Raw genomic sequence first — 25,390 nt, 5'->3', positions numbered from 1 at the left:
TATGTTGAGACATTTGTCAAGTGAGTTTTGCCCCGTTTTACGACCTTTTTTGCCGCAGTTATTAAGTGAATCACTGCCATTGATAAGCAAGCAATCTGGTCATTAAGTGAATCTGGCTTCCCCATTGACTTTGCTTGTCAGAAGGCCGCAAAAGGGGATCATGTGACCCTGGGACACTGCAACTATTATGAGTCAGTTGCCAATGTCTAAATTTCAATCATGTGTCCATGATCTGCAATGGGATATTGCAATGGTCGTAAGTGTGAAAAATACTAAGCCACTTTTTTCAGTGCCGTTGTGACTGAATGGTCACTAAATGAACTGTTGTAAGTCGAGGTCTACCTGTACACTGTTTTTCTCCAATCCTCTTAGCCCCTTCTCTGGTTTCACCTCTGTCCCTATGATTCCCACCCCAGAACAGGTCCTTCAATCGTAGCTTCTGGGTTTGTGCCTGGATCTAACAACACAGGTTCCACATCCAGATGAAATATGTATTTGGGCAGGGTCACAGACTAATAGAAATTGCTGTTGTATGCACAGAACGTTTTACGTAACCCTAGTGGCTAAGACACTGAGCTTGTCGATCGAAAGGTCGGCAGCTCAGCGGTTCGAATCCCGGGTGCTGCGGAACGGGGTGAGCTCCCGTGACTTGTCCCAGCTTCTGCCAACCTAGCAGTTCGAAAGCAGGTTAAAAATGCAAGTAGAAAAAATAGGGACCACCTTTGGTGGGAAGGTAACAGCGTTCCGTGCGCCTTTGGCGTTGAGTCATGCCGGCCACATGACCACGGAGACGTTTTCGGACAGCGCTGGCTCTTTGGCTTTGAAACGGAGATGAGCACCGCCCCCTAGAGTCGGGAACGACTAGCACATATGTGCGAGGGGAACCTTTACCTTTAGATGTTAAGAGAGGTGCGATGGTGCTGCTGTTAAAAGACGCTGAGCTTGTCAGCTAGAGATCCGACAGCCCAAGTTCGAGACCCGAGCATCACACGATGGGGTGAGCTCCTGTCCCTTGCTCCAGCTCCTGCCCACCTAGCAGTTTGAAAGCATGCAAAGGCGAGTAGATAAATAGGTACCACTTCGGTAGGAAGTTCACAGCATTCTGTATAGCCATGCTAGCTACATGACTACAGAAATTGTTTTCGGACAGTGCTGGTTCCTTCGGCTAAGAAACGGAGATCAGCACCGTCCGCTAGAATCGGATATGACTGGACAAGGAAATCTTTTAGATATTATCTTCTTTTGTTGCCATGTTAAATTTATATTTTCTGAGCTTGGATGTTTTCTTGCAGGAGAGAGCACCAAGGACCCCTTATTTCATCCCTGAGCTACAAATATTCTCCTTTGTTATAGTTTTATGGAGATAATCCTCATTTTATGGTTGCTTAGTGACTTTAGAACCTATCCGAGGGATACATACAACCCAGATTAGAAGTTTCATACCCCCCCGGTCACATGATCGATTTTTGGGTGCTTGGCAACCAGTATTTATGGCCGTTTGCAGCGTTCGACAAAACCACACCCATACCAAATAATTGGCTTGCTTAAGGACTGCAATGTTTGTTTTCACAACTGTGGCATTTAGTACTTAATGGTAGTGGCGCAGTGGTTAGAGTGCGGTACTGCAGGCTACTTCTGCTGACTGCCAGCAGTTTGGCAGTTCGAGTCTCACCGGCTCAAGGTTGACTCAACCTTCCGTCCTTCCGTGGTCGGTAAAATGAGGACCCAGATTGTTGTGGGAAAGAGGCTGACTCTGTAAACTGCTTAGAAAGGGCTGGAAAGCACTGTGAAGCGGTATATAAGTCTAAGTGCTATTGCCCTTCCTTTCTCCTTCCCCCTCTCCTCTTGCTTTCCTCCTCCTTCCTCTTCCTCTCTTCCTTCCTCCTTCTCCCCTCCGTTCCTTCCTTCCCTTTTCCCTTCTCCTTCCTCTTCTTTCCCCACTTCCTCCTCCTGTTGGTGTGGTGGCACAGTGGTTGGAATGCAGCACTGGAGGCCGACTCTGTCCACTGCCAGCAGTTCGATCCTGACCGGCTCAAAATTGACTCAGCCTTCCGAGGTCGGTAAAATGAAGACCCAGATTGTTGAGGGCAATTGGCTGATATAATAAGCCACTTAGAGAGGGAGGAGAGGGGAGGGGAGGGAAGGGAGGAAGGAAGGAATAGAATAGAATAGAATAATAGTGTAATGAACAGAACAGAACAGAACAGAATAGGTGAAATGAAATGATAGAATGTGAAGTGAAATGAAATGAATAGAATAGTGAAGTGAAGTGAAATGAAATGAAATGAAAGAAATGAATAGAACAGAATAGAACAGTGAAATGAAATGAAATGAATAGAACAGAATAATTGTGAAATGAAATGAAATGAAATGAATAGAATAGAACAGAATAATAGTGGAATGAATATAATAGAATAGAATAGAACGGAATAATAGTGGAATGAATAGAATAGAATAGAATAGAATAGAATAGAATAGAATAGAATAGAATAGAATAGGAGAAATGAAATGATAGAATAGAATGTGAAATGAAATGAATAGAACAGAACAGAATAATAGTGAAATGAAATGAATAGAATAGTGAAGTGAAATGAAATAAATGAATAGAACAGAACAGAATAGTGAAATGAAATGAAATGAATAGAACAGAATAATTGTGAAATGAAATGAAATGAAATGAATAGAATACAAATAGAATAACAGAGTTGGAAGGGACCTTGGAGGTCATTCAGAATGGAATGGAATGGAATGAAAAAGAATAGAGTAGAGTAGAGTAGAGTAGGATGGCGTGGCATGGCATGGCATGGCATAGCATAGCATAGCATAGAATAGAATAGAATAGAATAGAATAGAATAGAAGAGAATAGAAGAGAAGAGTTGGAAGGGACCTTGGAGGTCTTCTAGTCCAACCCCCTGCCCAGGCAGGAAACCTTACACCACTTCCGACAAATGGTTGTCCAATCTCTTCTTAAAAACTTCCAGTGTTGGAGCATTTACAACTTCTGGAGGCAAGTTGTTCCACTTAATAATTCTTCTAACTCTCAGGAAATTTCTCCTTAGTTCTAGGTTGCTTCTTTTTTGTTGGGTCAAAACCTGCGTTGAGCTGTTTTTTCCATGCATTTATATGCTTTTCGCCTTCTGACGGTCTCACCTTTTTTTTTTTTTTAACAAACCAAATCAGTGCGAAACACCCAGGATCTAGTTTATTCAAAACTTGCTGATTTCGCATCCATCGTTTTCATAGCGCACAAATTTAAAAACTTTTTCTTACACAAAGAGACAGTCTATGCTGATGCGCTCACTCGTAGCTGGGCCTGGACAGACTGAGTTCTCAGTTGCCCAGATAAACCAGTCTTGATATGCCGAATTTTGCAAATTTGCAAATGGGAAACCATGTGATTCTTTACCAAGGGCAGCAAAGAAATACCTCCAAAAAATCCAAGCCATTCTTAGAGTTTGTGTAATCTTATTTCTTAAATTAAGAGCCAGATGAGCAAATTGCTGTACTGTTTAATCCGAGATCATATAAACCACAGCAGCTTCCCCACCCCACCCCAATCCAGTCCCTTTGCAGCTGTCCTGGACTTCGACTCCCAGAATCCCTCTGGCCAAGAGGGGGATTCTGGGAACGGAAGTTCTGATTCATCTGGAAAGTCCTGTTTTAAGTTATTAACCAACCAGGCAAGATTAGGCAGTCCTAAACTGCAGGTTAAGATGGGAAAAGAGCCGCAGGGATTTAATCAGAGGACAATTTGTTTCTCATACATACACACACACACACACACACACACATTGGTGTGTAAAGACACGTACACTCACACAAAACATGTTGCATGATCATCACCGAGTAATTAATCTTCCAAAAAGGGACGAGGAGGGGGAGGCGATCATGGTATTCATCCTAACTACTTCAATCTTCTTTGACGCATGCAAACTTTGTCCAAACATCCAGTGGTTGAGGGGGAAAAAAAAATCCACCTCTTTTCCCCCTGCAATTATAAAAACAGTCTACGTTTTTCTTTGCCTGCCCTAGTTTTTCAAGTAATCCAAACAAATTTTCAGTAGTTTTAAGAATTAGGCTCTCCGAGACAACGCCTAAAAGAGAACGGCATCTCGCTTAGGGAAAAACGTCTTCTAAAAAGTTTCTGCGGAATATTATTTCTCTCTTTCGTTCTGAAAAATCCGTACGTTAAAGGATCCAAGAGGCCTGCAGGGTTTGTTCGACAACAACGCAACAGTTGTGTGATCAGCCAGGCTTTTCACGGGAGTCTTGCAAGAAAGGCAGAGCTCCTAAGCTCAGAGTTACTCCGGAGTTACTCCGTGCGGTACGTCTAGTTTCTGGATCCTCCGTCCGAATTTCATGATTTCAAGTCACCAGAAGAAGAAGAAAAAATTAAAAATGATTAAAAATGCATTTCTGCAACAGGGCAGACATCCCGAAAGAGGAACTTTTTTAAAAATGAGTCTTCCTAAAAAAAAAAAGAAGGAAAGAAGGGAAAAAAAAAACCCCCCAAAAGGATAAAAACTGAAAATTGTTCGCAGAAGGATTTCGGAAACAGCTGGTGTGGTCTTTTTTTGTTTTTTTCCCCTCAGTGATTGTTCTTGGTGGCCTCTTTCGCTGCAACGATCAGAGGGGTGAGGCTGGAGAGGGGTTTGGCAATTTTCAGGAACTGGTGCTAGAAAAGAGGGAGAGAAAGGCAGACATGGGAAAACAGCAGGATGGATAAAAATCAATGATTTTTTTTAAAAAAATCAAAAAATCAGATTTTTTGATTTAAATCGGATTTTTTTTATTTAAAAAAATATAGAATAAGAATAGAATTCAGAATGAATAGAACAGAATAGAAAATAAGAATAGAATAAGAAATAAGAATAAAATGGAATGGAATGGAATGGAATGGAATGGAATGGAATGGAATGGAATGGAATAGAATAGAATAGAATAGAATAGAATAGAATAGAATAGAATAGAATAGAATAGAATAGAATAGAATAGGAGCAGCAATGGCTAATCTTTTTGCCATCGGGTGCCAGGAGTCGGGGGGGGGTTCACATGCACATGTGCCCACACCCATAATTCTATGTGCCCCGCCCCTGCGCATGCACGCGTGACACACACACACACACACCCTGCTCCTGGCACACGATTATTTATTTATTTATTTTATTTTATTTCTATACCGCCCTACTCCCGAAGGACTCAGGGCGGTGCACAGCCAAACAATAAAACACATACATACAAAATTTAAAAATAGAATTAAAATCAAATTAAATAATTTTGGCCCGGACGATGGCACAGTAGGCCTGTTGCTCTCTCTCCCCAGGCTCCAGAGCCTTTCTAGGAGCTTGGGAAGGGCAAAAATGGCCTCCCCCCACCGGAGGCTCTCTGGAGGCCAGAAACGGTCCGTTTGCCAATTTCTGGTGGGACCTCCAAGGGGGGGATGGGGAAGGCTGTTTTCGCCCTCCCCAGACTCCTAGAAAGGCTCTGGAGGCTGGGGAGAGCAAAAAACGGGATTTCTGATCCCACCGGAAGTTGGCCTACGGGCCGTTTCCGGCCTCTGGAGGGCCTCCGGAGGGGTGGGGAAGGCCGTTTTTTGCCCTTCCCAAGCTCCTAGAAAGGCTCTGGAACCTGGGGAGAGAGAAAAAGGGACACACTCTAGGGCAGGGGTGTCAAACTCAAGGCCCCGCGGGCCGGATCTGGCCCACGGGGTGCTTAGAACTGGCCTGCCGGAGGCCATCGCTACTGTAGGGTCAAATGGGCCGCCATGTAAATTGTATATAAAATCAATATATTCAATATAAATGAAATCCTGGCCCTCTTTTCTCTGGATCCCAGGGTTACCTGCAGAAGCTCTTTGGCAGACCCTCTCTTCTCCACGTCCATTTCCAGGCAGCGATTAAGGAAGTCTCGAAAGATGGGGGAGAGCTTCTCCGGGTTTTGCAGCTCCGGGGTCCCGTTGGTAGCAATGAGATACAACGCCTGAAATCAATAAGTAGTCATGATAAATAAATATTCTCAAAGACGACGGGAAACATTCTCTGCCGTACGCTTATTGCAGTCCCTGGTTGCAATTTCCAGCTTTGCTGACCAATAAATTGCTAACTAAAGAAGTAAAACTGCCAGGTGTTAGATCAACAATTCATTTTTTCTTCCCTTCCTTCTCTCCTTCCTTCCCTCCTCCCTTTCCCATTCCTTCCTTCCTCCCTTTCCTGTTCCTTTCTTCTCTTCCCTTCCCTTCTTCCTTCATTCCTCCCTCCCTTCCTCTTTCATGTTCTTCCTTCCTTCTCTGCTTCCTTCCTTCATTTTTCCCTCCTTTTTCCATCCCTTCCTCCTTTCCTTTCCTGTTCCTTCCTTCTCTTCCTTCTCTTCCCTTCTTCCTTCATTCCTCCCTTTCCTGTTCCTTCCTTCCCTTTCCTTCCTTCATTCCTCCCTCCCTTTCCCATTCCTTCCTTCTCTTCCCTTCCCTTCTTCCTTCATTCCTCCCTTCCTTCCTCTTTCCTGTTCCTTTCTTCCTTCATTCCTCCCTCCCTTTCCCATTCCTTCCTTCCTTCCTCCCTTTCCTGTTCCTTCTTTTCCTTCTCTTCCCTTCTTCCTTCATTCCTCCCTTTCCTGTTCCTTCCTTCCTTCCTTCTCTCCTTCCTTCCCTTTCCTTCCTTCATTCCTCCCTCCCTTTCCCATTCCTTCCTCCCTTCCTGCCTCCCTTTACTGTTCCTTCCTTCTCTTCCTTCCCTTCTTCCTTCATTCCTCCCTTCCTTCCTCTTTCCTGTTCCTTCCTTCCTTCCTTCTCTCCTCCCTCCCTCCCTCTTTTCTTCCTCTCTTCCTCCCTATGAACCCTTCTCCGTTTAAGGGAAGAGGACATGTGTCCCTGTAGCTTACCCGCAGGGGGTTCTCGTTGAGGTACGGGGGTTCCCCCTCAATCATTTCAATGGCCATGATGCCCAGAGACCAAATGTCCACCTTCGGGCCGTAAGCTTTCCTTGTGACCACTTCGGGAGCCATCCAATATGGCGTCCCCACCATGGTGCTGCGTTTACTCTGCTCAGGGGTGATTTGGGCGCAAAAGCCAAAATCAGCTGGAGGAGGAAGGGAAAAAAAAGAAAGAAAGAAACAAAGATGAATGGATGAAAAAGGATCAGGTTAAGCTTGGTCTACTCCAGTTGTCCTCAACCTCCTGAAATAAGCACTTGGCCTTATTGCCATGCGCTCAAAAAGCCCGACTGGGCTTATTATCAGGGGGTGTCTTATTTTGGGGGAAACAGGGTATGTGTAGCCATGTTTTATTATACCGTATTTTTCGGAGTATAAGGCACACCTTTTTCCCCCAAAAAAGAGGGTGGCGGGGTAAAGTTGTTGGGCGGGGGAAAGGAGGCAGGAGTATTATGCATATTCATTGCCTTGAGTTCCTTACAAAATACCGGTATTAAAAATGGAACAAATGTATAAATAAATACATTTAAAAATTGGCGTTTACTGCCCAAAGAGCAGGCAAATAGGTCAGGTCCCAACAATGTAGAATTAATATGGTGTCTCTCTATGCATGCAATGAATAGGTTTTCACCTTTTGCCCACCCATGCTGGGATCTAAGGCATCTACTACTTTGTTAGGAGGGAGGGGGTTTCCACCCATAGGCAAAACATTCTCCAGACCAGCGGAAATTTTTGGTGGTCTGCAGAAAAATCATTTGCGGCCCCTGGGACAGATACGTGCAATGAACGTTTGTGTTGCTGCTGAGTGTCTCCCCCTTCGGGGTCTTTTTGTGTGGGTCGGAGGGGGGCAGAAATTCTGACTTGGGGCCTGCTTCAGCCTCCTGGCGTGGGGCTTTGGGCAAAGGCTGGAGGGAAGCGCCGCTAGTGGCAAAGAGCCGGAGGGCCTCGTTCCAGTGGGACTGCATCGTGGCCTGTAATTGGCCGACCATCTCAGCCTGCTGAGCTTCCAGGCGCTGGTACCTGGCCTTGGACAGCCGTAGGTCTTCCCTCTGCTTGGAAAGTCTATGCTCCTAGTCCTCAGTGAGGTGCTTCTACTGAGCCGCCTCCTCGGTCAGATCCAATTTGAACTGAGCTGTTTTGCCAACTCTTTCTCGTGGTGGCTGCTTAGCTCCAACAACTGCTTCCTGTTGGGGCCCTAAGGAGCCCGGGCGGGGGTGGCGAGGAGTGGCTGGGAGGGGCGAGTAGAGGCTGGCAAGGTGCCCCTCGACATGAGTGACATCGAGTAGGCCACGCCCACCCATCCACATGACCACCAAGCCACGCCCACCCAGCCGGTCATTAGGCAGATCATATTAGTGGTCCGCGGGATTTAAAATTAGGAATTTATTGGTCCCTGAGGTCCAAAAGATTGGTGACCCCTGCCCCAGACCCACAATTGTCGTCAATCATCCAAGTCACATACTTAGCTTGACAGATCCATCCATTCCCAGCAAAATGTTGTCACTTTTGATGTCTCGATGTATCACTTGGTTGCAGTGAAGGAATTCCAATGCTTGAAGGCACTAGGAGGAAACAGCAAGCACAGATGTGGGTCGGTGGGGGTATGTGTGTGTCTATGGGAGTATCTACGCATTTCCCAATAACTAACACACACCTAAGGATGCAGGGATCAGAAAGGTAGGGGTGATATAATGGTATGTGAGAATAACCTTGGGAGACAGAGCAAAGAGGCGGGGAAGAGGAGCACTTCCTATTAATGGACCTTTACAATAAACAGAATTAAAAGTATCTTGAAAAGGATGATTCGGAAGGAGGGAGGGAGGAAAGGCAAGAAGGAAGGGAGGAAGGAAGGAAGGAAGGAGAGCTAAGGATAAAAGGGAGGGAGGAGATGGATGGATGCATGGATGAGAGGGAGGGAGGGAGGGAAGTAAGGAAGATGAATAGAGAGGGAAGGAGTGTGGGGAAGGAAGGAGAGAGTGGGTGGATGAGTAGACAGAAGAAATGGAGGAAGGAAGGAAGGAAGGAAGGAAGGAAGGAAGGAAGGAAGGAAGGAAGGAAGGAAGGAAGGAAGGAAAGAAAGAAAGAAAGAAAGAAAGAAAGAAAGAAAGGAAGGAGTAGGTGGATGAGTAGACGGAAGAAATGGAGGGAGGGAGGGAGGAAGAAAGGAAGGAAGGAGAGCTAAGGATAAAAGGGAAGGAGGGTGGAGAGGGATGGATGGATGCATGGATGAGAGGGAGGGAGGGAGGGAAGGAAGATGAATAGAGAGGGAAGGAGTGTGTGGAAGGAAGGAAGGAGTGGGTGGATGAGTAGACAGAAGAAATGGAGGGAAGAAGGGAAGAAGGAAGAAAAGAAAGAAAGAAAGAAAGAAAGAAAGAAAGAAAGAAAGAAAGAAAGAAAGAAAGAAGGAAAAGGAAGGAAGGAAGGAAGGAGAGCTAAGCATAAAAGGGAGGGAGGGTGGAGAGGGATGGATGGATGCCTGGATGAGGGAGGGAGGAAGGAAGGAAGATGAATAGAGAAAGAAAGAGTGGGGAAGGAAGGAGAGAGTGGGCGGATGCGTAGACAGAAGGAAGGAAGGAAGGAAGGAAGGAAGGAAGGAAGGAAGGAAGGAAGGAAGGATCGATGTCCTATATAGTTCAACCTGGCCTACTTTCAGGGCAGAAACATCTGAATATCTCCTTGAATTTTTAAATAACTTTTCCAGTCCATTCCAAGCTCTGCCGCTGTTGGAGGCACGGAGGAATCTGGGAAGGAAATGTCTCTGAAGCCACGATCCAAAGGGACCCAGGTTACCTATAGTCATCCTTAAAATCCTTACCTCACGGCACACCGCAGCTATCTGTCCTTCATCCATGCAGGTCTCGGTTACCACGTCTGTCAACGAACCGCCAGCCAAATACTCCATGACAACCCACAGCTCATCTCCCACAAGGTAACTGCAGCGAACGGAAGAAACGGCAGGAGTCAACATCGGCCAGCCAAAACACACAAACACACACCTATTGCCAAACCGACATATGGAGCAACGTTTAAAAATAGAGCACGCTGGCAACATGGGCCACCAAGTTAAATTCAAATTCAAAATAAAGCCACAAAACCACGTCGTAAACAAAAAAACAAGTGACCAAATCTGGGTTTTGATTTCCAGTTAGAGATGACGTTTTCCAGAAGACTCCAGAGAAAATCTTAATTTTAAATCTGCTTTTCCTATTCCAGAGTTGGCCAAATTCTCCTTTTTAGAGTCACTTTTGAAGGGGACCTTGGGGAACAAGGTCTCAGCAGAAGAGGATAATTGTAGCTCAGGGTCGAACCGGGAGGTCCTTGGTGCTCTCTGAGCTGGGTTGTTTTCTGGCTGATGTTTCATGACTCAACACTCCACATTGGGTGTTGTGGCTCCGTTGCCTGAGCCTGGGCTATCGACAGATGCAGACTCTGAGAGTGAGGGAGAGGAGTTGGCAAGGCCTCCCTCTCCAGGACCCTCCTCTCTGGCAATGCCTCCGGAGGACACCGAAGGCCAAGAGATAGGCCCAGAGCCAAGCACGTCCCCGCAGCCACAGGTGGACAGCGACAAAGGAGATAAGTGCTGGCTGGACCCTCAGCAGCGGCGCAGGGAGAAGCATGCGCAGCAGAGGGGAAGGCGTGCCAGAGATTAGCTGAGTCACTGGACCACACCCCACAGGGTATAAATGTGGGTGTGGTGGCCGGTTCAGTTTGTGACGAGCAAAAACTAGAAATAATCCATGATCTCTGCGTTACTGGACTTCTGCCTGCCTTGTCGGACTGCATTTGGACTAATCCTTGTATTGTTGAAACTTTGCCTGCTTTATCGGAATGCTTGCAGTCTAATCTTTGTTTTGTGTGAGTAAAGTCTGAATTGACAGCTAGCCACTGGGTTGCTACCAGCTTTATCTTCAAAGATTTTGTCGTATGGCTTATTAACTCCGGGCCGTCTGTGGGGTGCGTGTGTGGGACGGGGACAGAACACTGGGTAGCACTGATGATGTTACCTAGCTGGGTCATGAAATGTCGGCCAGAAAACAACCAAGCTCAGAGAGCACCAGGACTCCAGAACAAAGTCAGTCCTGCGTAAGCATCTTGAAGAACAAGATCTCAATGATCCCACTTTGGCAGAAAAATCTGGAGGCAAGCAGTTCCATTGATTAATTGTTCTCCTCAGGAAATTCCTCCTTAGTTATATAATATAGAATATCAGGGTTAGAAGGGACCTTGGAGGTCTTCTAGCCCAATCCTCTGCAGGAAACCCTATATACCATTTCAGACAAATGGTTGTCCAATCTCTTATTAAAAACTTCCACTGTTGGAGAATTCACAATTTCTGGAGGCAAGTCCTTCCACAGATTAATTATTCTCACTGTCAGGAATCTTCTCTGTAGTTCTAGGTTGCTTCTCTCCTTGATTAGTTTCCACCCATTGCTTCTTGTCCTGCCCTCAGGTGCTTTGGAGAATAGCTTGACTCCCTCTTCTTCGTGGCAGCCCCTGAGATATTGGAAGACTGCTATCATGTCTCCCCTAGTCCTTCTTTTTGTTAAACTATACCGACAAATGTCTATTCAATCTCTTCAAAACCTCCAGTGATGGTGCACCTGAGGTAACTCTTTCCACTGAATCATTGTTCTCACTGTCAACAAATTTCTCCTTAATTCTAAGTTCCTTCTCTCCTTGATGAGTTTCCACCCACTGCTTCTTGTCCTGCCTTCAGGTGCTTTGGAGAATAGGTTGACCCTCTCTTCTTTATGGCAGCCCCTCAAATATTGGAAGACTGTTATGATGTCCCCCCTGGTCCTTCTCTTCATCAGAGTTGACAATCCATAGGAGACCATGTTCTACAGCCAAGCAGAGAAGTTTGAAGAGGGATTACGGAGACCTAATTCTCACCCCACGTCATAAATTGCCAGAGGTCTCACATCGCTCACTTCTGAGCATGTAATTCACAGGTTTCATCTCACCTCCAGACGTCCCTCACTCTTGTTTCTCCTCACAAAATGCTTGAAGGTCACACTTGCCTCATTTCTCATCTCACCTACCTCATATTTCCCATCAAGGGAAATTCAGAGGTCATAGCTTTCTTATTTCAAATTCTCGCCATAAATTCCATAGGTTAGAAACATAGAAAATGGAATGGCAGAAAAAGACCAGTGGTCTATCGAGTTTGCCCCTTGAGTTTGTTTGTTTAAATTTATTTATTTTTATTTAAAATTTATTTTTAATAAATAAATATTTATTTTTTAATAAATAAAAATATTTATTTTTATTTATTTAAATTTATTTATTATTTTTAATTATTTACAGGTAATCCTTGATTTACAACACTTCGTTTAGTGACCAAAGTTACAACACCATTGAAAAAAGAGACTTATGATCATTTTTCACACTTATGACAGTTGCAGTATCCCCACGGTCAGCTGATCAAAATTCAGACGCTTGGCCACTGATTCATGTTTATGACGGTCGCTGTGTCCCCAGGGTCATGCGACCTTGTTATGCGATCTCCTGACAAGCAAAGCCAATGGGAAAGCCAGATTCATTTAACAACTTGTTACTCACTTAACAACCGCAGTGGTTCAGAAAAGCTTGCAAATAGGGCAAAGCTTAATAAATGTCTCGCTTAGCAGCATAATTTTGGGCTCAACTGTGGTTGTAAATCGAGGATTACCTGTAGTTCAAGGCGTCGTGATAAAATCCCTGCCAAATCTCACTTATTTGCAATTGCTACTCAATCTCCGAAAAAGCCGGTTTGGGTTACTACATGTTACTAACGGAACTGCACTGATTCGCTTAACAACTGTGGCAAGAAAGGTCACACAATGGGGCAAAACTCACTTAATAACTGTCTCGCTTAGCAACAGAAATGTTGCGCTCAATTTTGGTTCGTTAACTGATAAACATGAGCCAGTTGCCAAAGTATCTAAATATAGATATTTCTCCCTTTTTGTAAGCAGTCCAGGATTATTTTAGAGTTGATCAGAGAAATGTGTTTTAGTTCTTAATCGCTTGATAGATTTAAAGCCATTAAATGAATGAATAAAATGGCTCCCCATGTATTTCATAATTAAGAATTATAGTCTCTGAGAGATGTTTTGGCTACTGCCTAACAACACCATGGCAACAGATACTGTACCCCGAGCCACTTGCAAGCATCTGTTTTTTAAAAAGGATTCAAAGAAAAGATTGAATTCCACAAATAAATATAAAAACAAGGAGAGGAAGAAGCAAACAGAGGGAAGGAAAAACCAAAGGGAGAATATTTTAAGCTCAACCATCCGAACGCATCTTTTCCTCACCATCACTTTCACAGTGGAATCAATCTGTTTGACTTTTATTTTTTCCCAGGATAGGAAAAAAACAACAGATTTGGCACAGCAGGGAAATCCATAAAGAGGGCCAAGATAATACAGAATTACATAAATTAAAAACTGGTCAGCCTCTTTTTCACTGGTGTTATTTTTAAAGAGGTTTTCTTTTTAAGCGAGGCACAATTTTCACTTCCAGAGAAAATGCATTCAACAAGTTTAATAAGAGATAAAAATTGAAGTATATACTGAAAAAGTGGGGTTTTTACCGAAGCATCAAAATACGTGGATTTACACTATGTATTCAGCATGCTAAAAATAGTGTTTTACTTCGGTGTAAAGGCGGCCAATTTGGTATAAAGGTGAAAGTGTTGGCCTACAGTTAACCAGCCAAATTTCAGACTTAAGACAGAACTAGAACTCACCGCTTCCAAAGTCACCCAGTCAGTTTATATGCCTAAAGCAGGATTAGAACTCACTGCCTCCAGGTTTCTAGTCCGATTCCTTGCTTAACCCCCTACAGCAAACCGGCTCTATTCTCACAGATCTTGTGGCAGGGAGTTGGTGGAGCCTTACGGGCGAGTTCTTTTGTTATTTTGGAGATAGGTGCCCTTCAAATGACACCTGTCAATCAATCGATCAAGACTGCCACCTAATCTCCTGATTATCAAAAGGCCTCTGTGCAATTCGGTCTGAGGGGGGGTCCTTGGTGTTCTCTGAACTTGGTTGTTTTCTTGCAGACATTTCATTACCCAGCTAGGTAACATCTTCAGTGCTAGTAGGGAGTGGGATGTGCGGAGAAGAGGAGGAGGAGGAGGAGGAGGAGGAGGAAGACTGTGGGGTCCTTAGAGCTCTCTGAACTTGGTTGTTTTGTTACACACCTTTCATTACTCAACTAGGTAACATCATCAGTGCTAGAAGGAGTGTTGTTTGCGGAGAGGAGGAGGAGGAGGAGGAGGAGGACTCCTTGGCACTCTCTTGGTTGTTTCCATGCAGACATTTCCTCACCAAGATGACTCCCACCAGGGCAAGTGTATAAAAAAACAAACCCCACTCCCTTCTAGCACTGATGATATTCCCTAGTTGGGTCACGAAACGTCTGCAAGAAAACCACCAAGTTCAGAGGGCATCAAGGAGCCCTCATTTCAACCCTGAGCGACCAATATCCTCCTTTATTGATACCATTCGTTCTATCCAATGATAAACCGATCAACTGAATTCAGATCAAAGGCCACCAATGTGACAACTTCAAGGATGAGGCCCAGTTCCATCCGTCCGACTTCTCCTCTCCCACCACCACGTCACCTCAGCTCCCTTATTTTATATCATGGTTTTTAAGGGAAAATGAGGGGCAAACATTTCGGTCTTTTCACCTCACACCAGTCAAGAAACAACACAGATGTCAGTCAGAGCGGCTGCGTAAAACGAGACGCCCTGCGTCATATCTTAATTACAGCTACCTGTCCAGGTAGTTGACAATGTTGGGGTTCTTGTTTTCCCTCATGACGAGAATCTCATTGATAATCAGCTCTTTCTTAGGCTGCTGCTGCAAATTCATCTGTTTGATGGCAACCTGAATTTTGGAAGGGGGGAAAAAAAAGGAAGCCATAAATTTGGTTGAAAGAGTCACAATTCTAATGGCGGGAGAAGATATTAGAAATACAGGCAGTCCTCGATTTACAACCATAATGGAGCCTGACCATTATGGTGGTACGTTGTGGCGGTCGTTAAGAGAAGCATCCATGGGATCACCTCACTGAATGGCCGCAATCTCTGTTTTCCCCGTTGCTGTCATTAAATGAATGCATGGATTAAGTGTGGTGTCCATGGGATCACCTCACTTAATGGCCATAATCTCTGCTCTCCCCGTTGCTGTCATTAAATGAATGCATGGGTTAAGTGTGGTGTCCATGGGATCACCTCATGTAATGGCCATAATCTCTGTTCTCCCCATTGCAGTCATTAAATGAATGCATGGGATAAGTGTGGTGTCCATGAGATCACCTCACTTAATGGCCATAATCTCTGCCCTCGTCACTGCTGTCACTAAACGACCACATGGGTCGTTAAGCAAGATGTCCATGCGATCACCTCATTTAATGACCATAATTCCTGTTCTCCCCATTGCTGTCGTTAAGTGACTGCATGGATTGTAAGCATGAGGTCTTCTAATCCAATCCCCTGATCAAGCAGGAGACCCTATACCATTTCAGAGCAATGGCTGTCCAGTCTCTCCTTAAAAACCTCCTGTGAAGGAGCACCCACAACTTCTGGTGGCAAGTAGTTCCACTGGCTAATTGTTCTCATTGTCAGGAAATTTCTCCTTAGTTCCAGGTTGCTTTTCTCCTTGATGAGTTTCCATCCACTGTTTCTACTTTCAGGTGCTTTGGACAACAGGTTGACCCCCTCTTCTCTATGACAGACCCTCAAATATTGGAAGGCTGCTATCATGTCACCCCTAGTCCTCCTTTTCATTAAACTAGACATACCCAATTCCAGCAACTGTTCTTCATATGTTTTAGCCTCCAGTCCCCCTCTGTTTCCACCCCACCTCACACCTGCCAGAGCCTTTACCTCTTGTGCCGTTGCTACATCCATTGCGGTGTAAACCGTACCCGAAGCCCTGAAACACAAAACAGAGAAGACAAATCTGTTTAAAACAGCTTCAATTACCGTATATAAGCATTGATAAACCCTTTCAGGATGATCCGACTCTCCATTTTTAATCAAAATATTATGTAAAATGCGCCACCCGTGGATGCCGGCTCTCACAATTTTCGTATGTTTTAATTTTCACAATTGGCTTATGTGTGGGTAATCCACAGATGATCCATTTTTTCATTTTTCGTATTTTAGTTCAAGGCTCAGCTTATCCGCAGATGGGCTCCTACACAAGTATATACGGGATGCACCGATGTTTTACAAAACCATATATATCAGTAGATAAGCCCATCTGTGGATACTCGATTTTGGGGCTACAGACAGGCCTCAACTTGCAACTACAATTCAGCCCCCCAATTCGTGTCTCTAAGAAAGGAAGTTCTTTCTGCCCCATTTTACGACCTTTTTTGCCACAGTTGTTAAGTGAACCACTGCAGTTGTTTAGTTAGTAACCCGGTTATTAAATGAATCTGGTTTCCCCATTGACTGTGTTTGTCAGAAGGTCACAAAATATGATCACATGACCCTGCGACACTGCAACCGTCTTAAATATGAGTCAGTTGCCAAGCATCACGTGGCCACAGGGATGCTGCAATGGTCATAAGTGTGAGAAACGGTCATTGGTTACTTTTTTCAGTGCTGTTGCAACTTGGAATGGTCACTAAACAAACCATTGTAAATCGAAGTCTACCTGTAGCTTGCCAGTATTTCTTTGTTTTGACTTCCAAAGGTTGACTTCCCTTAAGTTTGTTCCATGCACTCCTTTCTCATCCTTGCTTTTTGGTTTAAATGGAGACAAACAGCCAGTTTGGTGCAGCTGTTAAGATGCTGGCCTAAAAACCAGGAGACGGTGAATTCTAGACCTGCTTTAGGCATGAAAGCCAGCTGGGTGACTTTGGGCCAATCACCAGGAGACGGTGAATTCAAGTCCCACCTTAGGCATGAAAGCTAATTGGGTGACTTTGTACCAATTACCAAGAGACTGTGAATTCTAGTCCCGCCTTAGGCATGAAAACCACCTGGGTGACTCTGGGCCAATCACCATGAGATGGTGAGTTCTAGTCCCGCCTTAAGCAAGAAAGTCTGCTGGGTGACTTTGAGCCAATCACCAGGAGACGGTGAATTCTAGTCCCACCTTAGATACGAAAGTCAGCTGGGAGATTTTGGGCCAATCACCAGTAGAAGGTGAATTCTAGTCCCGCCTTAGGCAGGAAAACCACCTAGATGACTTTGAGCCAATCACTAGGATATTGTGAATTCTAGTCCTGCCTTTGGCATGTAAACCACCTGGGTGACTTTGCACCAATCACCAGGAGACGGTGAATTCTAGTCCCGCCTTAGATATGAAAGTCACCTGGGAGATTTTGCGCCAAACACCAGGAGACTGTGAGTTCTAGTCCCGCCTTAGACATGAAAGTCAGCTGGGAGATTTTGGGCCAATCACCAGGAGTCGGTGAGTTCTAGTCTCGCCTTAGACATGAAAAACAGCCAAGTGACTCTGGGCTGATCACCAGGAGATGGTGAGTTCTAGTCCTAATTTCCTCCTGAAAACCAGCTGGGTGACTTTGGCTCAGTCCCTCTCTCTCAGCCCAACCGATCTCACAGGCTTGTTATAGGAGGAAGGAGGACTATTAGGCATGTTCTCTGCCTCAAGTTATTTATAAACTAATAAAAGGCAAGATAAAACTCTAATAAATAATATGTTCAGCAGTTTGCAGATGGACTTCTAGGGATCGAAATAAGCTCACTGCAATTGAAACTACCATTTTCCCCCACTCCATTTCAACTCTTCCTTCTTTATTTTCCTTCCTCACCAACCCCCATAGGTTTATTCGCAGCATTTGTGAGAATTGTGCGGCCGTGTGACAACAAGGGACAATAAAACTGGCTGCATGAGAAAATCTGATTCCCACCTGCTGGAGGCCTTTGTCTCGGTGACCTAACTGCCTTTTCGCCCATGGAAATCGGTTCTTGGCAAGCGGGAAAACCCTTGAAACCGATTACGGGTGCTATTATGTGCAGATTCCAAAGATCGGCTCCCCAAATCCCACAGAAACAGCCACTTGGAACAATACAAAAATTATGGAAGAAAAAATCTCCATGGTTTCACTCGTCTGAGGCAGCAAATTTCTACAGGAAAAGCATGGGGGGAGGTTCGTGATTTAAAAATGTCCACATTTCCAAATGTCCACATTTGGAAAAATACAGGAAATTGACCCATAAAATGCGTCAATTTCCAAGCGTCTGAATTCTGATCACATGATCATGGGGATGCCACCATGTAAAAAACGGTCATAAGTCATCTTTTTCTGTGCCGTTGTAGCTTCGGTCACTAAATGAACTGTTGTAAGTCGAGGACTACCTGTACCGAAGAAGCAGCCGCTCCCAATTAAATACATACCCTTGTCCAATCTTCTCAAAACTGGTATATTTCTTCTTGGGATCCCCAATGCTTACGATACCTCCTTTTAAAGCAAAAAAGCAAAAAAAAAAAAATGAAATCAAATTTTAATTCTGCAGTTTAAGCTTTTTGGTACTTGCAGACATCCATTCCTTGGAAATACAGTTAGTTTTCCAGGTTAAAAACTTGTCAGAGTTTGTTGCAAAAAACAAATCCAGAAGCACACACAGATAAACTGACGCAGCAGGATTCATTAACTTCATATATATTATATATATATTATATATATTCATTATATTCACAATACATGAAGTAAATTTACAATACCAACAGCAGATTCACAGTTTCCTTTCAGCAGAGCAGAGAGCATGCACAGACTGGTTTCAGTTTCAATTCTCTGCACAGACTCAGAAGCTGCAGACTAAGACATGCCCTTGGCTCCAGTCTGTCTAAGCTCCCAATTGGCTGACTTAGTTGCTATGACTATTCATTGGCTGACCTTGTTACCATGTCTTCCCAGTTATGGATATTCTGACAAAATTTAGGAAGGAAAAGAATTGAAAGTTCAAATCATGGGACTCCGACTTCAGTAAGGTTTCAGTGTTGACATTTTTCCTTTTTAATGCAAAGTGATAAATGCAGAAACTCACTGGTATTATATTACAGATCGATCAATTTCCTTCATTTTAAACAATATTCTATAGTAGAATAATATTACATAAGTATGGATGGGGAACTTCCAGACAAATCTCCTATGTAAAAAATCCCTATTCAAAGCATTGCCTCTCAAAATATAAGAAAAATATAAGTATTCCATCCTGCTTCGTTTCATCTAAGAATTTGAATCTTCTGCTAGAAATTGTTCTGATGGTTAAAACTGTTCCTGACCTATTTATTACAGGTAGTCCTCTATTTACGACAATTGAGCCCCAACATTTCCGTTGCTAAGCGAGACAGTGGTCAAGAGAATTTTGCTCCATTTTACGACCTTCCTTGCCACAGTTGCTAAGTGAATCACGGCAGCAGATTATTCACACCGTGGTTAAAGTCCCCATTGCCTTTGCTTGTCAAAAGGGGAATCACGTAACCTTGAGACACTGCAACCGTCATAAATATGAGTCAGTGGCCAAGCGTCTGAAATTTGATCAGGTGACCCTGGGGATGCCGCAATGGTCATAAGTTTGAAAAAAACGGACATATGTCACTGTTTTCAAGGCCATTGTAAATTTGAATCCAAATCCCGGGGAGGTCCTTCGTAACAGTTGCTAAGTGGATTGTCGTAAATAGAGGACTACCTGTACTCAGGGGTGGGCTTCAAAACTTTTAGCAAAGGGTTCTCTGCCTGGTTGCTGGGTGGGCGTGGCCATAGTGGGCGTGGCCTAGTCTGCCCCCTACACCATGGCAGGGAGGGGGGCGTTTTTGCCCTCCCCAGGCTCCGGAGGCTTTATTTGAGCCTCCAGGAGGGCGAAAACAGCCTCCCCAGGCTCTGGAGGCCCTCTGGAGGCCGGGAACAAACTTCTGATAGGCCCGTTTTTCGCCCTCCCCAAGCCTCCGTCGTGTGCCCTGCACTTACCTGCATCCAAAACGGGCTGCGTGGGGACTCCTGGGAGGGGTGGGACGGGGTCAGCCAGGAGTGGGATTTGGGGGTTCTCCGAACTGCACAGAATCTTAGCTAGAGGTTCTCCCGAACGATTGCGAACTCCCAGGAGCCCATCCCTGCCTGTACTATAAGTTGAGTCTCCATAATATCGTTTTTAGCCTTGACAATCCCACTTAACACATTTCATCTATTTAGAGAAGCAAAGCATCACACATCACAGCACAAACCGGCACTCGGAGACACTTCTGAAGGCCTTCAAACACCGATTGTGTGAAAGTTTGCACTTTGCACCGGGGAAATGGCTTAACACAAAACAGGAGGCGAGAAATATTTTTGTCTGCGATCACAATTAAAAGACTGCACACATACATACACACACACACCCCAATACAATACAGGTAGTCCTCGGCATACAACCGTTAGTTTAGTGACCATCCAAAGTTAAAACAGCGCTGAAGAAAGTGAATTGTGACTCTTTTTCACACTTACGACCGTTGCAATCCGCACGGCCGTACAATCAAAATTCAGACACTTAGCAACCAACTCATATTTATGACAGCTGCAGTGTCCCCGGGGTCAACGCAATCCCCTTTTACGACCTTCTGACATGCACAAGTCAATGGGGAAGCCAGATTCACTTAACAACCATGTGACTCACTTAACAACTGCAACGATTCATTAAACAACGGTGGCAAGAAAGGTCACCAAAAGAGGCAAAACTCCCTTAACCTATGTCTCGCTTAGCCACAGAAATGCTGGCCTCAACTGTGGTCGTAAATCAAGGACTACCTGTAAAAGCCCATCGAACCTTCGGCATTCCGATTCAAAACAAATCTTACTTAATTTTTCCAGGATTTCTTCATCGGTCATTTTAGGCTTTTTCTTCTGTTTCTCGGCATTTCTCGCCAGCGTATCGGGGGGTGTGATGCTGTTTTCAGAAGGGGAGTTGATGGGGGAGGTGGTCACATCCCTGGTTGGGGCTGGCGGAAGAGGTTCGATCACGGAGCGGGTGTAAATCTGTATTTTTGGGAAGGAGAGAGAAAAAAACAGGCATAAAAAAATGACAGAAAGATCATGGAGAAATTGCTGGGATCCACCGATGCCCTCAAAAGTTGATCCTACTTATGAAACAGCAAAACCAAGTGCTAAAAAGGGAATTTTCAGCCACTGTTTATCATTGGTACCAAGTGGAGCTTCCAGCAACAGTAGCAGTCTATCTTCAGTAGCTGGGACTGCTGAAAAACAACAAGGTTTATTGCTACTTCTATCTTAAAAGTGTATTTGTTCTTCTTAACCCCAGTATAGGTAGTCCTCAACTTACGACGTCTGATTTAGTGAGCGTTTGAAGTTACAATGGCACTGAAATAAGTGACTTTCACACTTACGACTGTGGCAGAATCCCCACGATTACGTCTTCAAAATTTGGACGCTTGGCAACTGACTCGTATTTATGATGGTTGCAATGTCCCGGGGTTACGTGATCCCCTTTTGAGACCATGTGATAAGCAAATAGGAAGACAGATTCACTTAACAACCATAGTTCCTAACTGAACAACTGCAGCCCAGCAATTGTGGCAAGAAAGGTCGTAAAATGGGGCAAAATTCACTTAGCAACTGTCTTGCTCAGGAGCGGAAATTTTGGGCTCAATTGTAGTCATAAATCAAGGAAAACCAACCGTTGCTAAGTGAGTCGCACAGCTGTGTGAATCTGATTTCTCCAGACTTTGCTTGTTAGAAGGCCACAAAAGGGGATCACTGCAACCGTCATAAATACGAGTCAGTTGCCAAGTGTTTGAATTTTGATCATATGGCCATGGGAATGCTGCAAAGTGTGAAAAACGGTCATAAGTCACTTTTTTCAGGGCCGCCATAACTTCAAACGGTCACTAAATGAATTGTTGTAAGTAGAGGACTACAGGTAGTCCTCAACGTACGGCCACAATTGACTCCAAAATTTATGTTGCTAAACATAAATGGGACATTTCTTAAGTGAGTTTTTCCTCAACTTTACAACCTTTCTTGCCACAGTTGTTAAGTGAATCACTGCAGTTATTAAATTAGTAACACCGTTGTTAAGTGAATCTGGCTTCCCCCCCCCCCCCCATTGACTCTGCTTGTCGGAAGATCACAAAAGGGGATCACGTGACCCCGGGACACTACAACTGTCATAAATATGAGTCAGTTTCCAAGCATCTGAATGTAACTCACATGACCGTACGGAACACTGCAACGGTCATAAGTGTGAAACATGGTCATAGGTCACTTTTCAGTGCCGTCGTAAATTCAAACGGTCACTAAGTGAACTGTTGCATGTCGAGGACTACCCGTATTTGTACAAACTTGTTTTCAAAACAGTTACTCCTATGGAGAAGAACCACTCACCGATTTTGTGTGTTCGGGCCGAGGGGCGATGATCGGCGGAGGGAGAGCTTCATCATCGTCATCCTCATCTTCCGACACAGAGGGCACCGCTGGGGTTTCCGACACGGCCTTCACGTTCTGTGCAGAAATAACACACAATTTAATTATTTCTTATGTTATTAGATCATAGTTTTTGCTCGGAACCTGAAGGAAACGTGCAGACATTTTTCACAAAATGGCCGCGCACAACAACCTTGAATGGCTGAGGACGGACGAGGTTCCCCGTCCAGCAATTCCACCCCTTAGGCCAGACTGCCATTTTCTGCCGAAAGAAAAAAATGTGCTTTATAGGTAGTCCTCGGTTTACGACCACCACGGAAACTTCTGTTGCTAAGCGTGGCAGTCGTTATGTGAATCACAATTTGATGACCTTTTTAGCCATGGGGGAAGCCTGACTCACTTAACAACCATGTGACTAAAGAAACAACTGCAGTGCTTTGCTTAACAACTGTGGCAAGAAAGGTTGCAAAATGGAGCAAAATTCACAAACATCTCACTTAGCAACAGAAATGATGGACATAAGTTGAGGACTACCTGTAATTGGTCCTTGGATCAAAAATCCACGTTTGTTTCTTAATAGCATCTCTTATGAAGCAAAATGGAGCCAAATTCACCTCACAAACGTCTCACTTAGCAACAGAAATGATGGTCATAAGTTGAGGACTACCTGTAATTGGTCCTGGATCAAAAATCCACCTTTGTTTGTTAATAGCATCTCTTACGGATTGAATACAATTAAGTCCAATCTCCAACCCAGTCTATCTTCCCCCCCCCAAAAAAACAGATAAGATTGTTTCCTAATTAAATGTAATAAATCCATTTCCCAATAATCATTACAGGTAGTCCTCGACTTACAGCAATTCGTTTAGTGACCGTTCAAATTTGCAACGGTACTGAAAGGAATAACTTATGACCATTTTTCACAGTTACGACCATTGCAGTTACGACCATTATAACCTAATTGTCTGAAATCCGAACGCTTGGCCACTGACTCATATTTATGACGGTCGTAGTGACCCATCACACGATCCCCTTTTGCGTCCTCCTGAGAAGCAAAGCCAACAGGGAAAGCCAGATTCACTTAACAAACCCGTGTTACTAACATTACAACTGCAGTGATTCCCTTAACAGCGGTGGCAAGGACGGTCGTGTAAAAAGGGACAAACTCCACTTAAGAAATGTTTTTGCTTAGGAACAGAAACGCTGGGCTGAATTGTGGTCGTAAGTCGAGATTTAGCTGTATTTTAAAGAGGAAGTGGAATGAGGAAGGTTATGGATTGGAGCAAAAATATTTTTTTTTGCAGATTTTTTTGTTATTGTTGTTCTTTAGCAACAGGGAAAGTCATTAGGCAACAGAGGGATTCAATCAAGATCAAGGGAGGTACTAATACCACTCTATAAAGCCTTAGTAAGGCTACACCTAGAGTACTGCATCCAGTTTTGGTCACCACACTATAAAAAAGGATATTGAGACTCTAGAAAGAGTGCAGAGAAGAGCAACCAGGATGATGAGGGGACTGGAGGCTAAAATATACGATGAACGGTTGCAGGAACTGGGCATGGCTAGTCTAGTGAAGAGAAGGACCAGGGGAGACAGGAGAGCATCTTCCATTATTATTTGAGGGGCTGCCACAGAGAGGAGGAAGGGGGTCAGGCTATTCTCCAAAACACCTGAAGGCCAGAGAAGGAATAATGGATGGAAACTGACCAAGGAGACATTCAACCTGGAAATAAGGAGGAATTTCCTGACAGTGAGAACAATCAACCCATGGAACAGAAGTTGCCTTCAGAAGTTGTGGGAGCTTCATCACTGGAAGCTTTCAAGAAGAGACTGGACTGCCATTTGTCAGAAATGGTGTAAGGGCTCCTGTTTGGGTGGGGGGTTGGACTAGATGACCCACAAGGTCCCTTCCAACTCTGTAAATCTGTAATCACATCAAGGACTTTCTCTCAGCATGGCAAATTCCCTCTGCCAAACTAACAAAGGATGCCTTGAACCAAGCAGACAAGCCAACAATATTTATTGCTGCTTATTAAAACACTAGCTGAGCACAAGTTTTTTTTTTAAAAAAAAATTCCTTTGTTCAAGATGTACATCCATTCACCTGCTGAGTAATGAATATGTCAGGGTGGTTTTATAAGCAACCGATAACATTTCCATCATTGGGGTCAGGAAAAAAAAAAAAGAATAATTGATAGCAGGGATTTCAAGACAAGGTATTTCAGAGTGGTCCTTGAGTTACGACCACAATTCAGCCCCAAATTTTCGTTTGCTAAGCCAGACGAATGGTTAAATGAATTCCTAAACAAGATGGTTGTTAAGTGAGCTTCGCACCATTTCACTATCTTTCTTGCCACAGTCCTTAAGTGAAATCACTGAAGTTCTTAAGTTAATGACATGGTCGTTAAGTGAATCTGGCTCTGGTAATTTTGATCAGTCGTTAAGTGAAGACTACCTGTAATTTGGATTAAAGCTGAGGAGAGGCAGAAGATAAAGGGGACTTCCTTAGAAAATATCAACCAGGTTTATCCCTGCTTAGCTTGCCATCCAGAAAAGATCAGCCCGGTGGAGCCCTTGACTCCAAAAACATGAGGGCTAGAAACTTGACTTCGGTTTGAAGCAATTAAGGAGGACAATCTGAAAAATGAACTGTTGTAAAACGAGGAAAGTAAACTTGAATTATTTCTATTAACAATCATACAAGGAACAGGTGAAGTACAGGTAATCCTCGTTTTTGAGGTGACTTATGACCGTTTTTCACACTTACGACTGATACAGATCATGTTACCCCAGGGTCACGTGATCAAAATTCTCGGGAATTTGGTGTCGGCAAAAAGATTGGGATTGTGTTTATATAATACAATAGACCCTGTTTTTTGTTTTGTCCTTCTTATTCATCCCATTATTCCGGGGCTGAAGGATGGGGATAAACATTAAAACAGCAGAAATTGAGTTAACCAGAAAAATACGATTCTTGCAGGTTTTCTTAAAGACTTCGTTGGCAACTTGGAAGAGAACAGATTACCATGGCTTTCTTTCCCAGCCAAGAAATTCACATGAAACGGCCTGA

The 25,390-nt window shown here is 44.1% G+C and overlaps 1 protein-coding gene across 1 annotated transcript; it reads right to left on the bottom strand.

Annotated features, from left to right (window-relative positions):
* Positions 1–3,442: 3,442 nt before the first annotated feature.
* PAK1 (p21 (RAC1) activated kinase 1) lies at positions 3,443–20,853 on the bottom strand. Its single transcript, XM_070944079.1, has 9 exons — positions 20,738–20,853; positions 18,299–18,362; positions 15,811–15,859; positions 14,697–14,809; positions 9,744–9,861; positions 8,391–8,490; positions 6,878–7,074; positions 5,843–5,980; positions 3,443–4,676 (listed from the first exon to the last, which is right to left on the bottom strand). The coding sequence occupies exons 1-9, from the start codon at positions 20,766–20,768 to the stop codon at positions 4,590–4,592; spliced, it is 897 nt and encodes a 298-aa protein (XP_070800180.1). The 5' UTR covers positions 20,769–20,853; the 3' UTR covers positions 3,443–4,589.
* Between the last annotated feature and the right edge of the window lie 4,537 nt (positions 20,854–25,390).

Source organism: Pituophis catenifer, unplaced genomic scaffold, assembly GCF_029215685.1.
Source record: "Pituophis catenifer annectens isolate HBS135680 unplaced genomic scaffold, rPitCat1.0.hap2 SCAF_4, whole genome shotgun sequence".
NCBI classification, from domain to species: domain Eukaryota; kingdom Metazoa; phylum Chordata; class Lepidosauria; order Squamata; family Colubridae; genus Pituophis; species Pituophis catenifer.
This window is presented reverse-complemented; position numbering and strand designations above follow the sequence as displayed.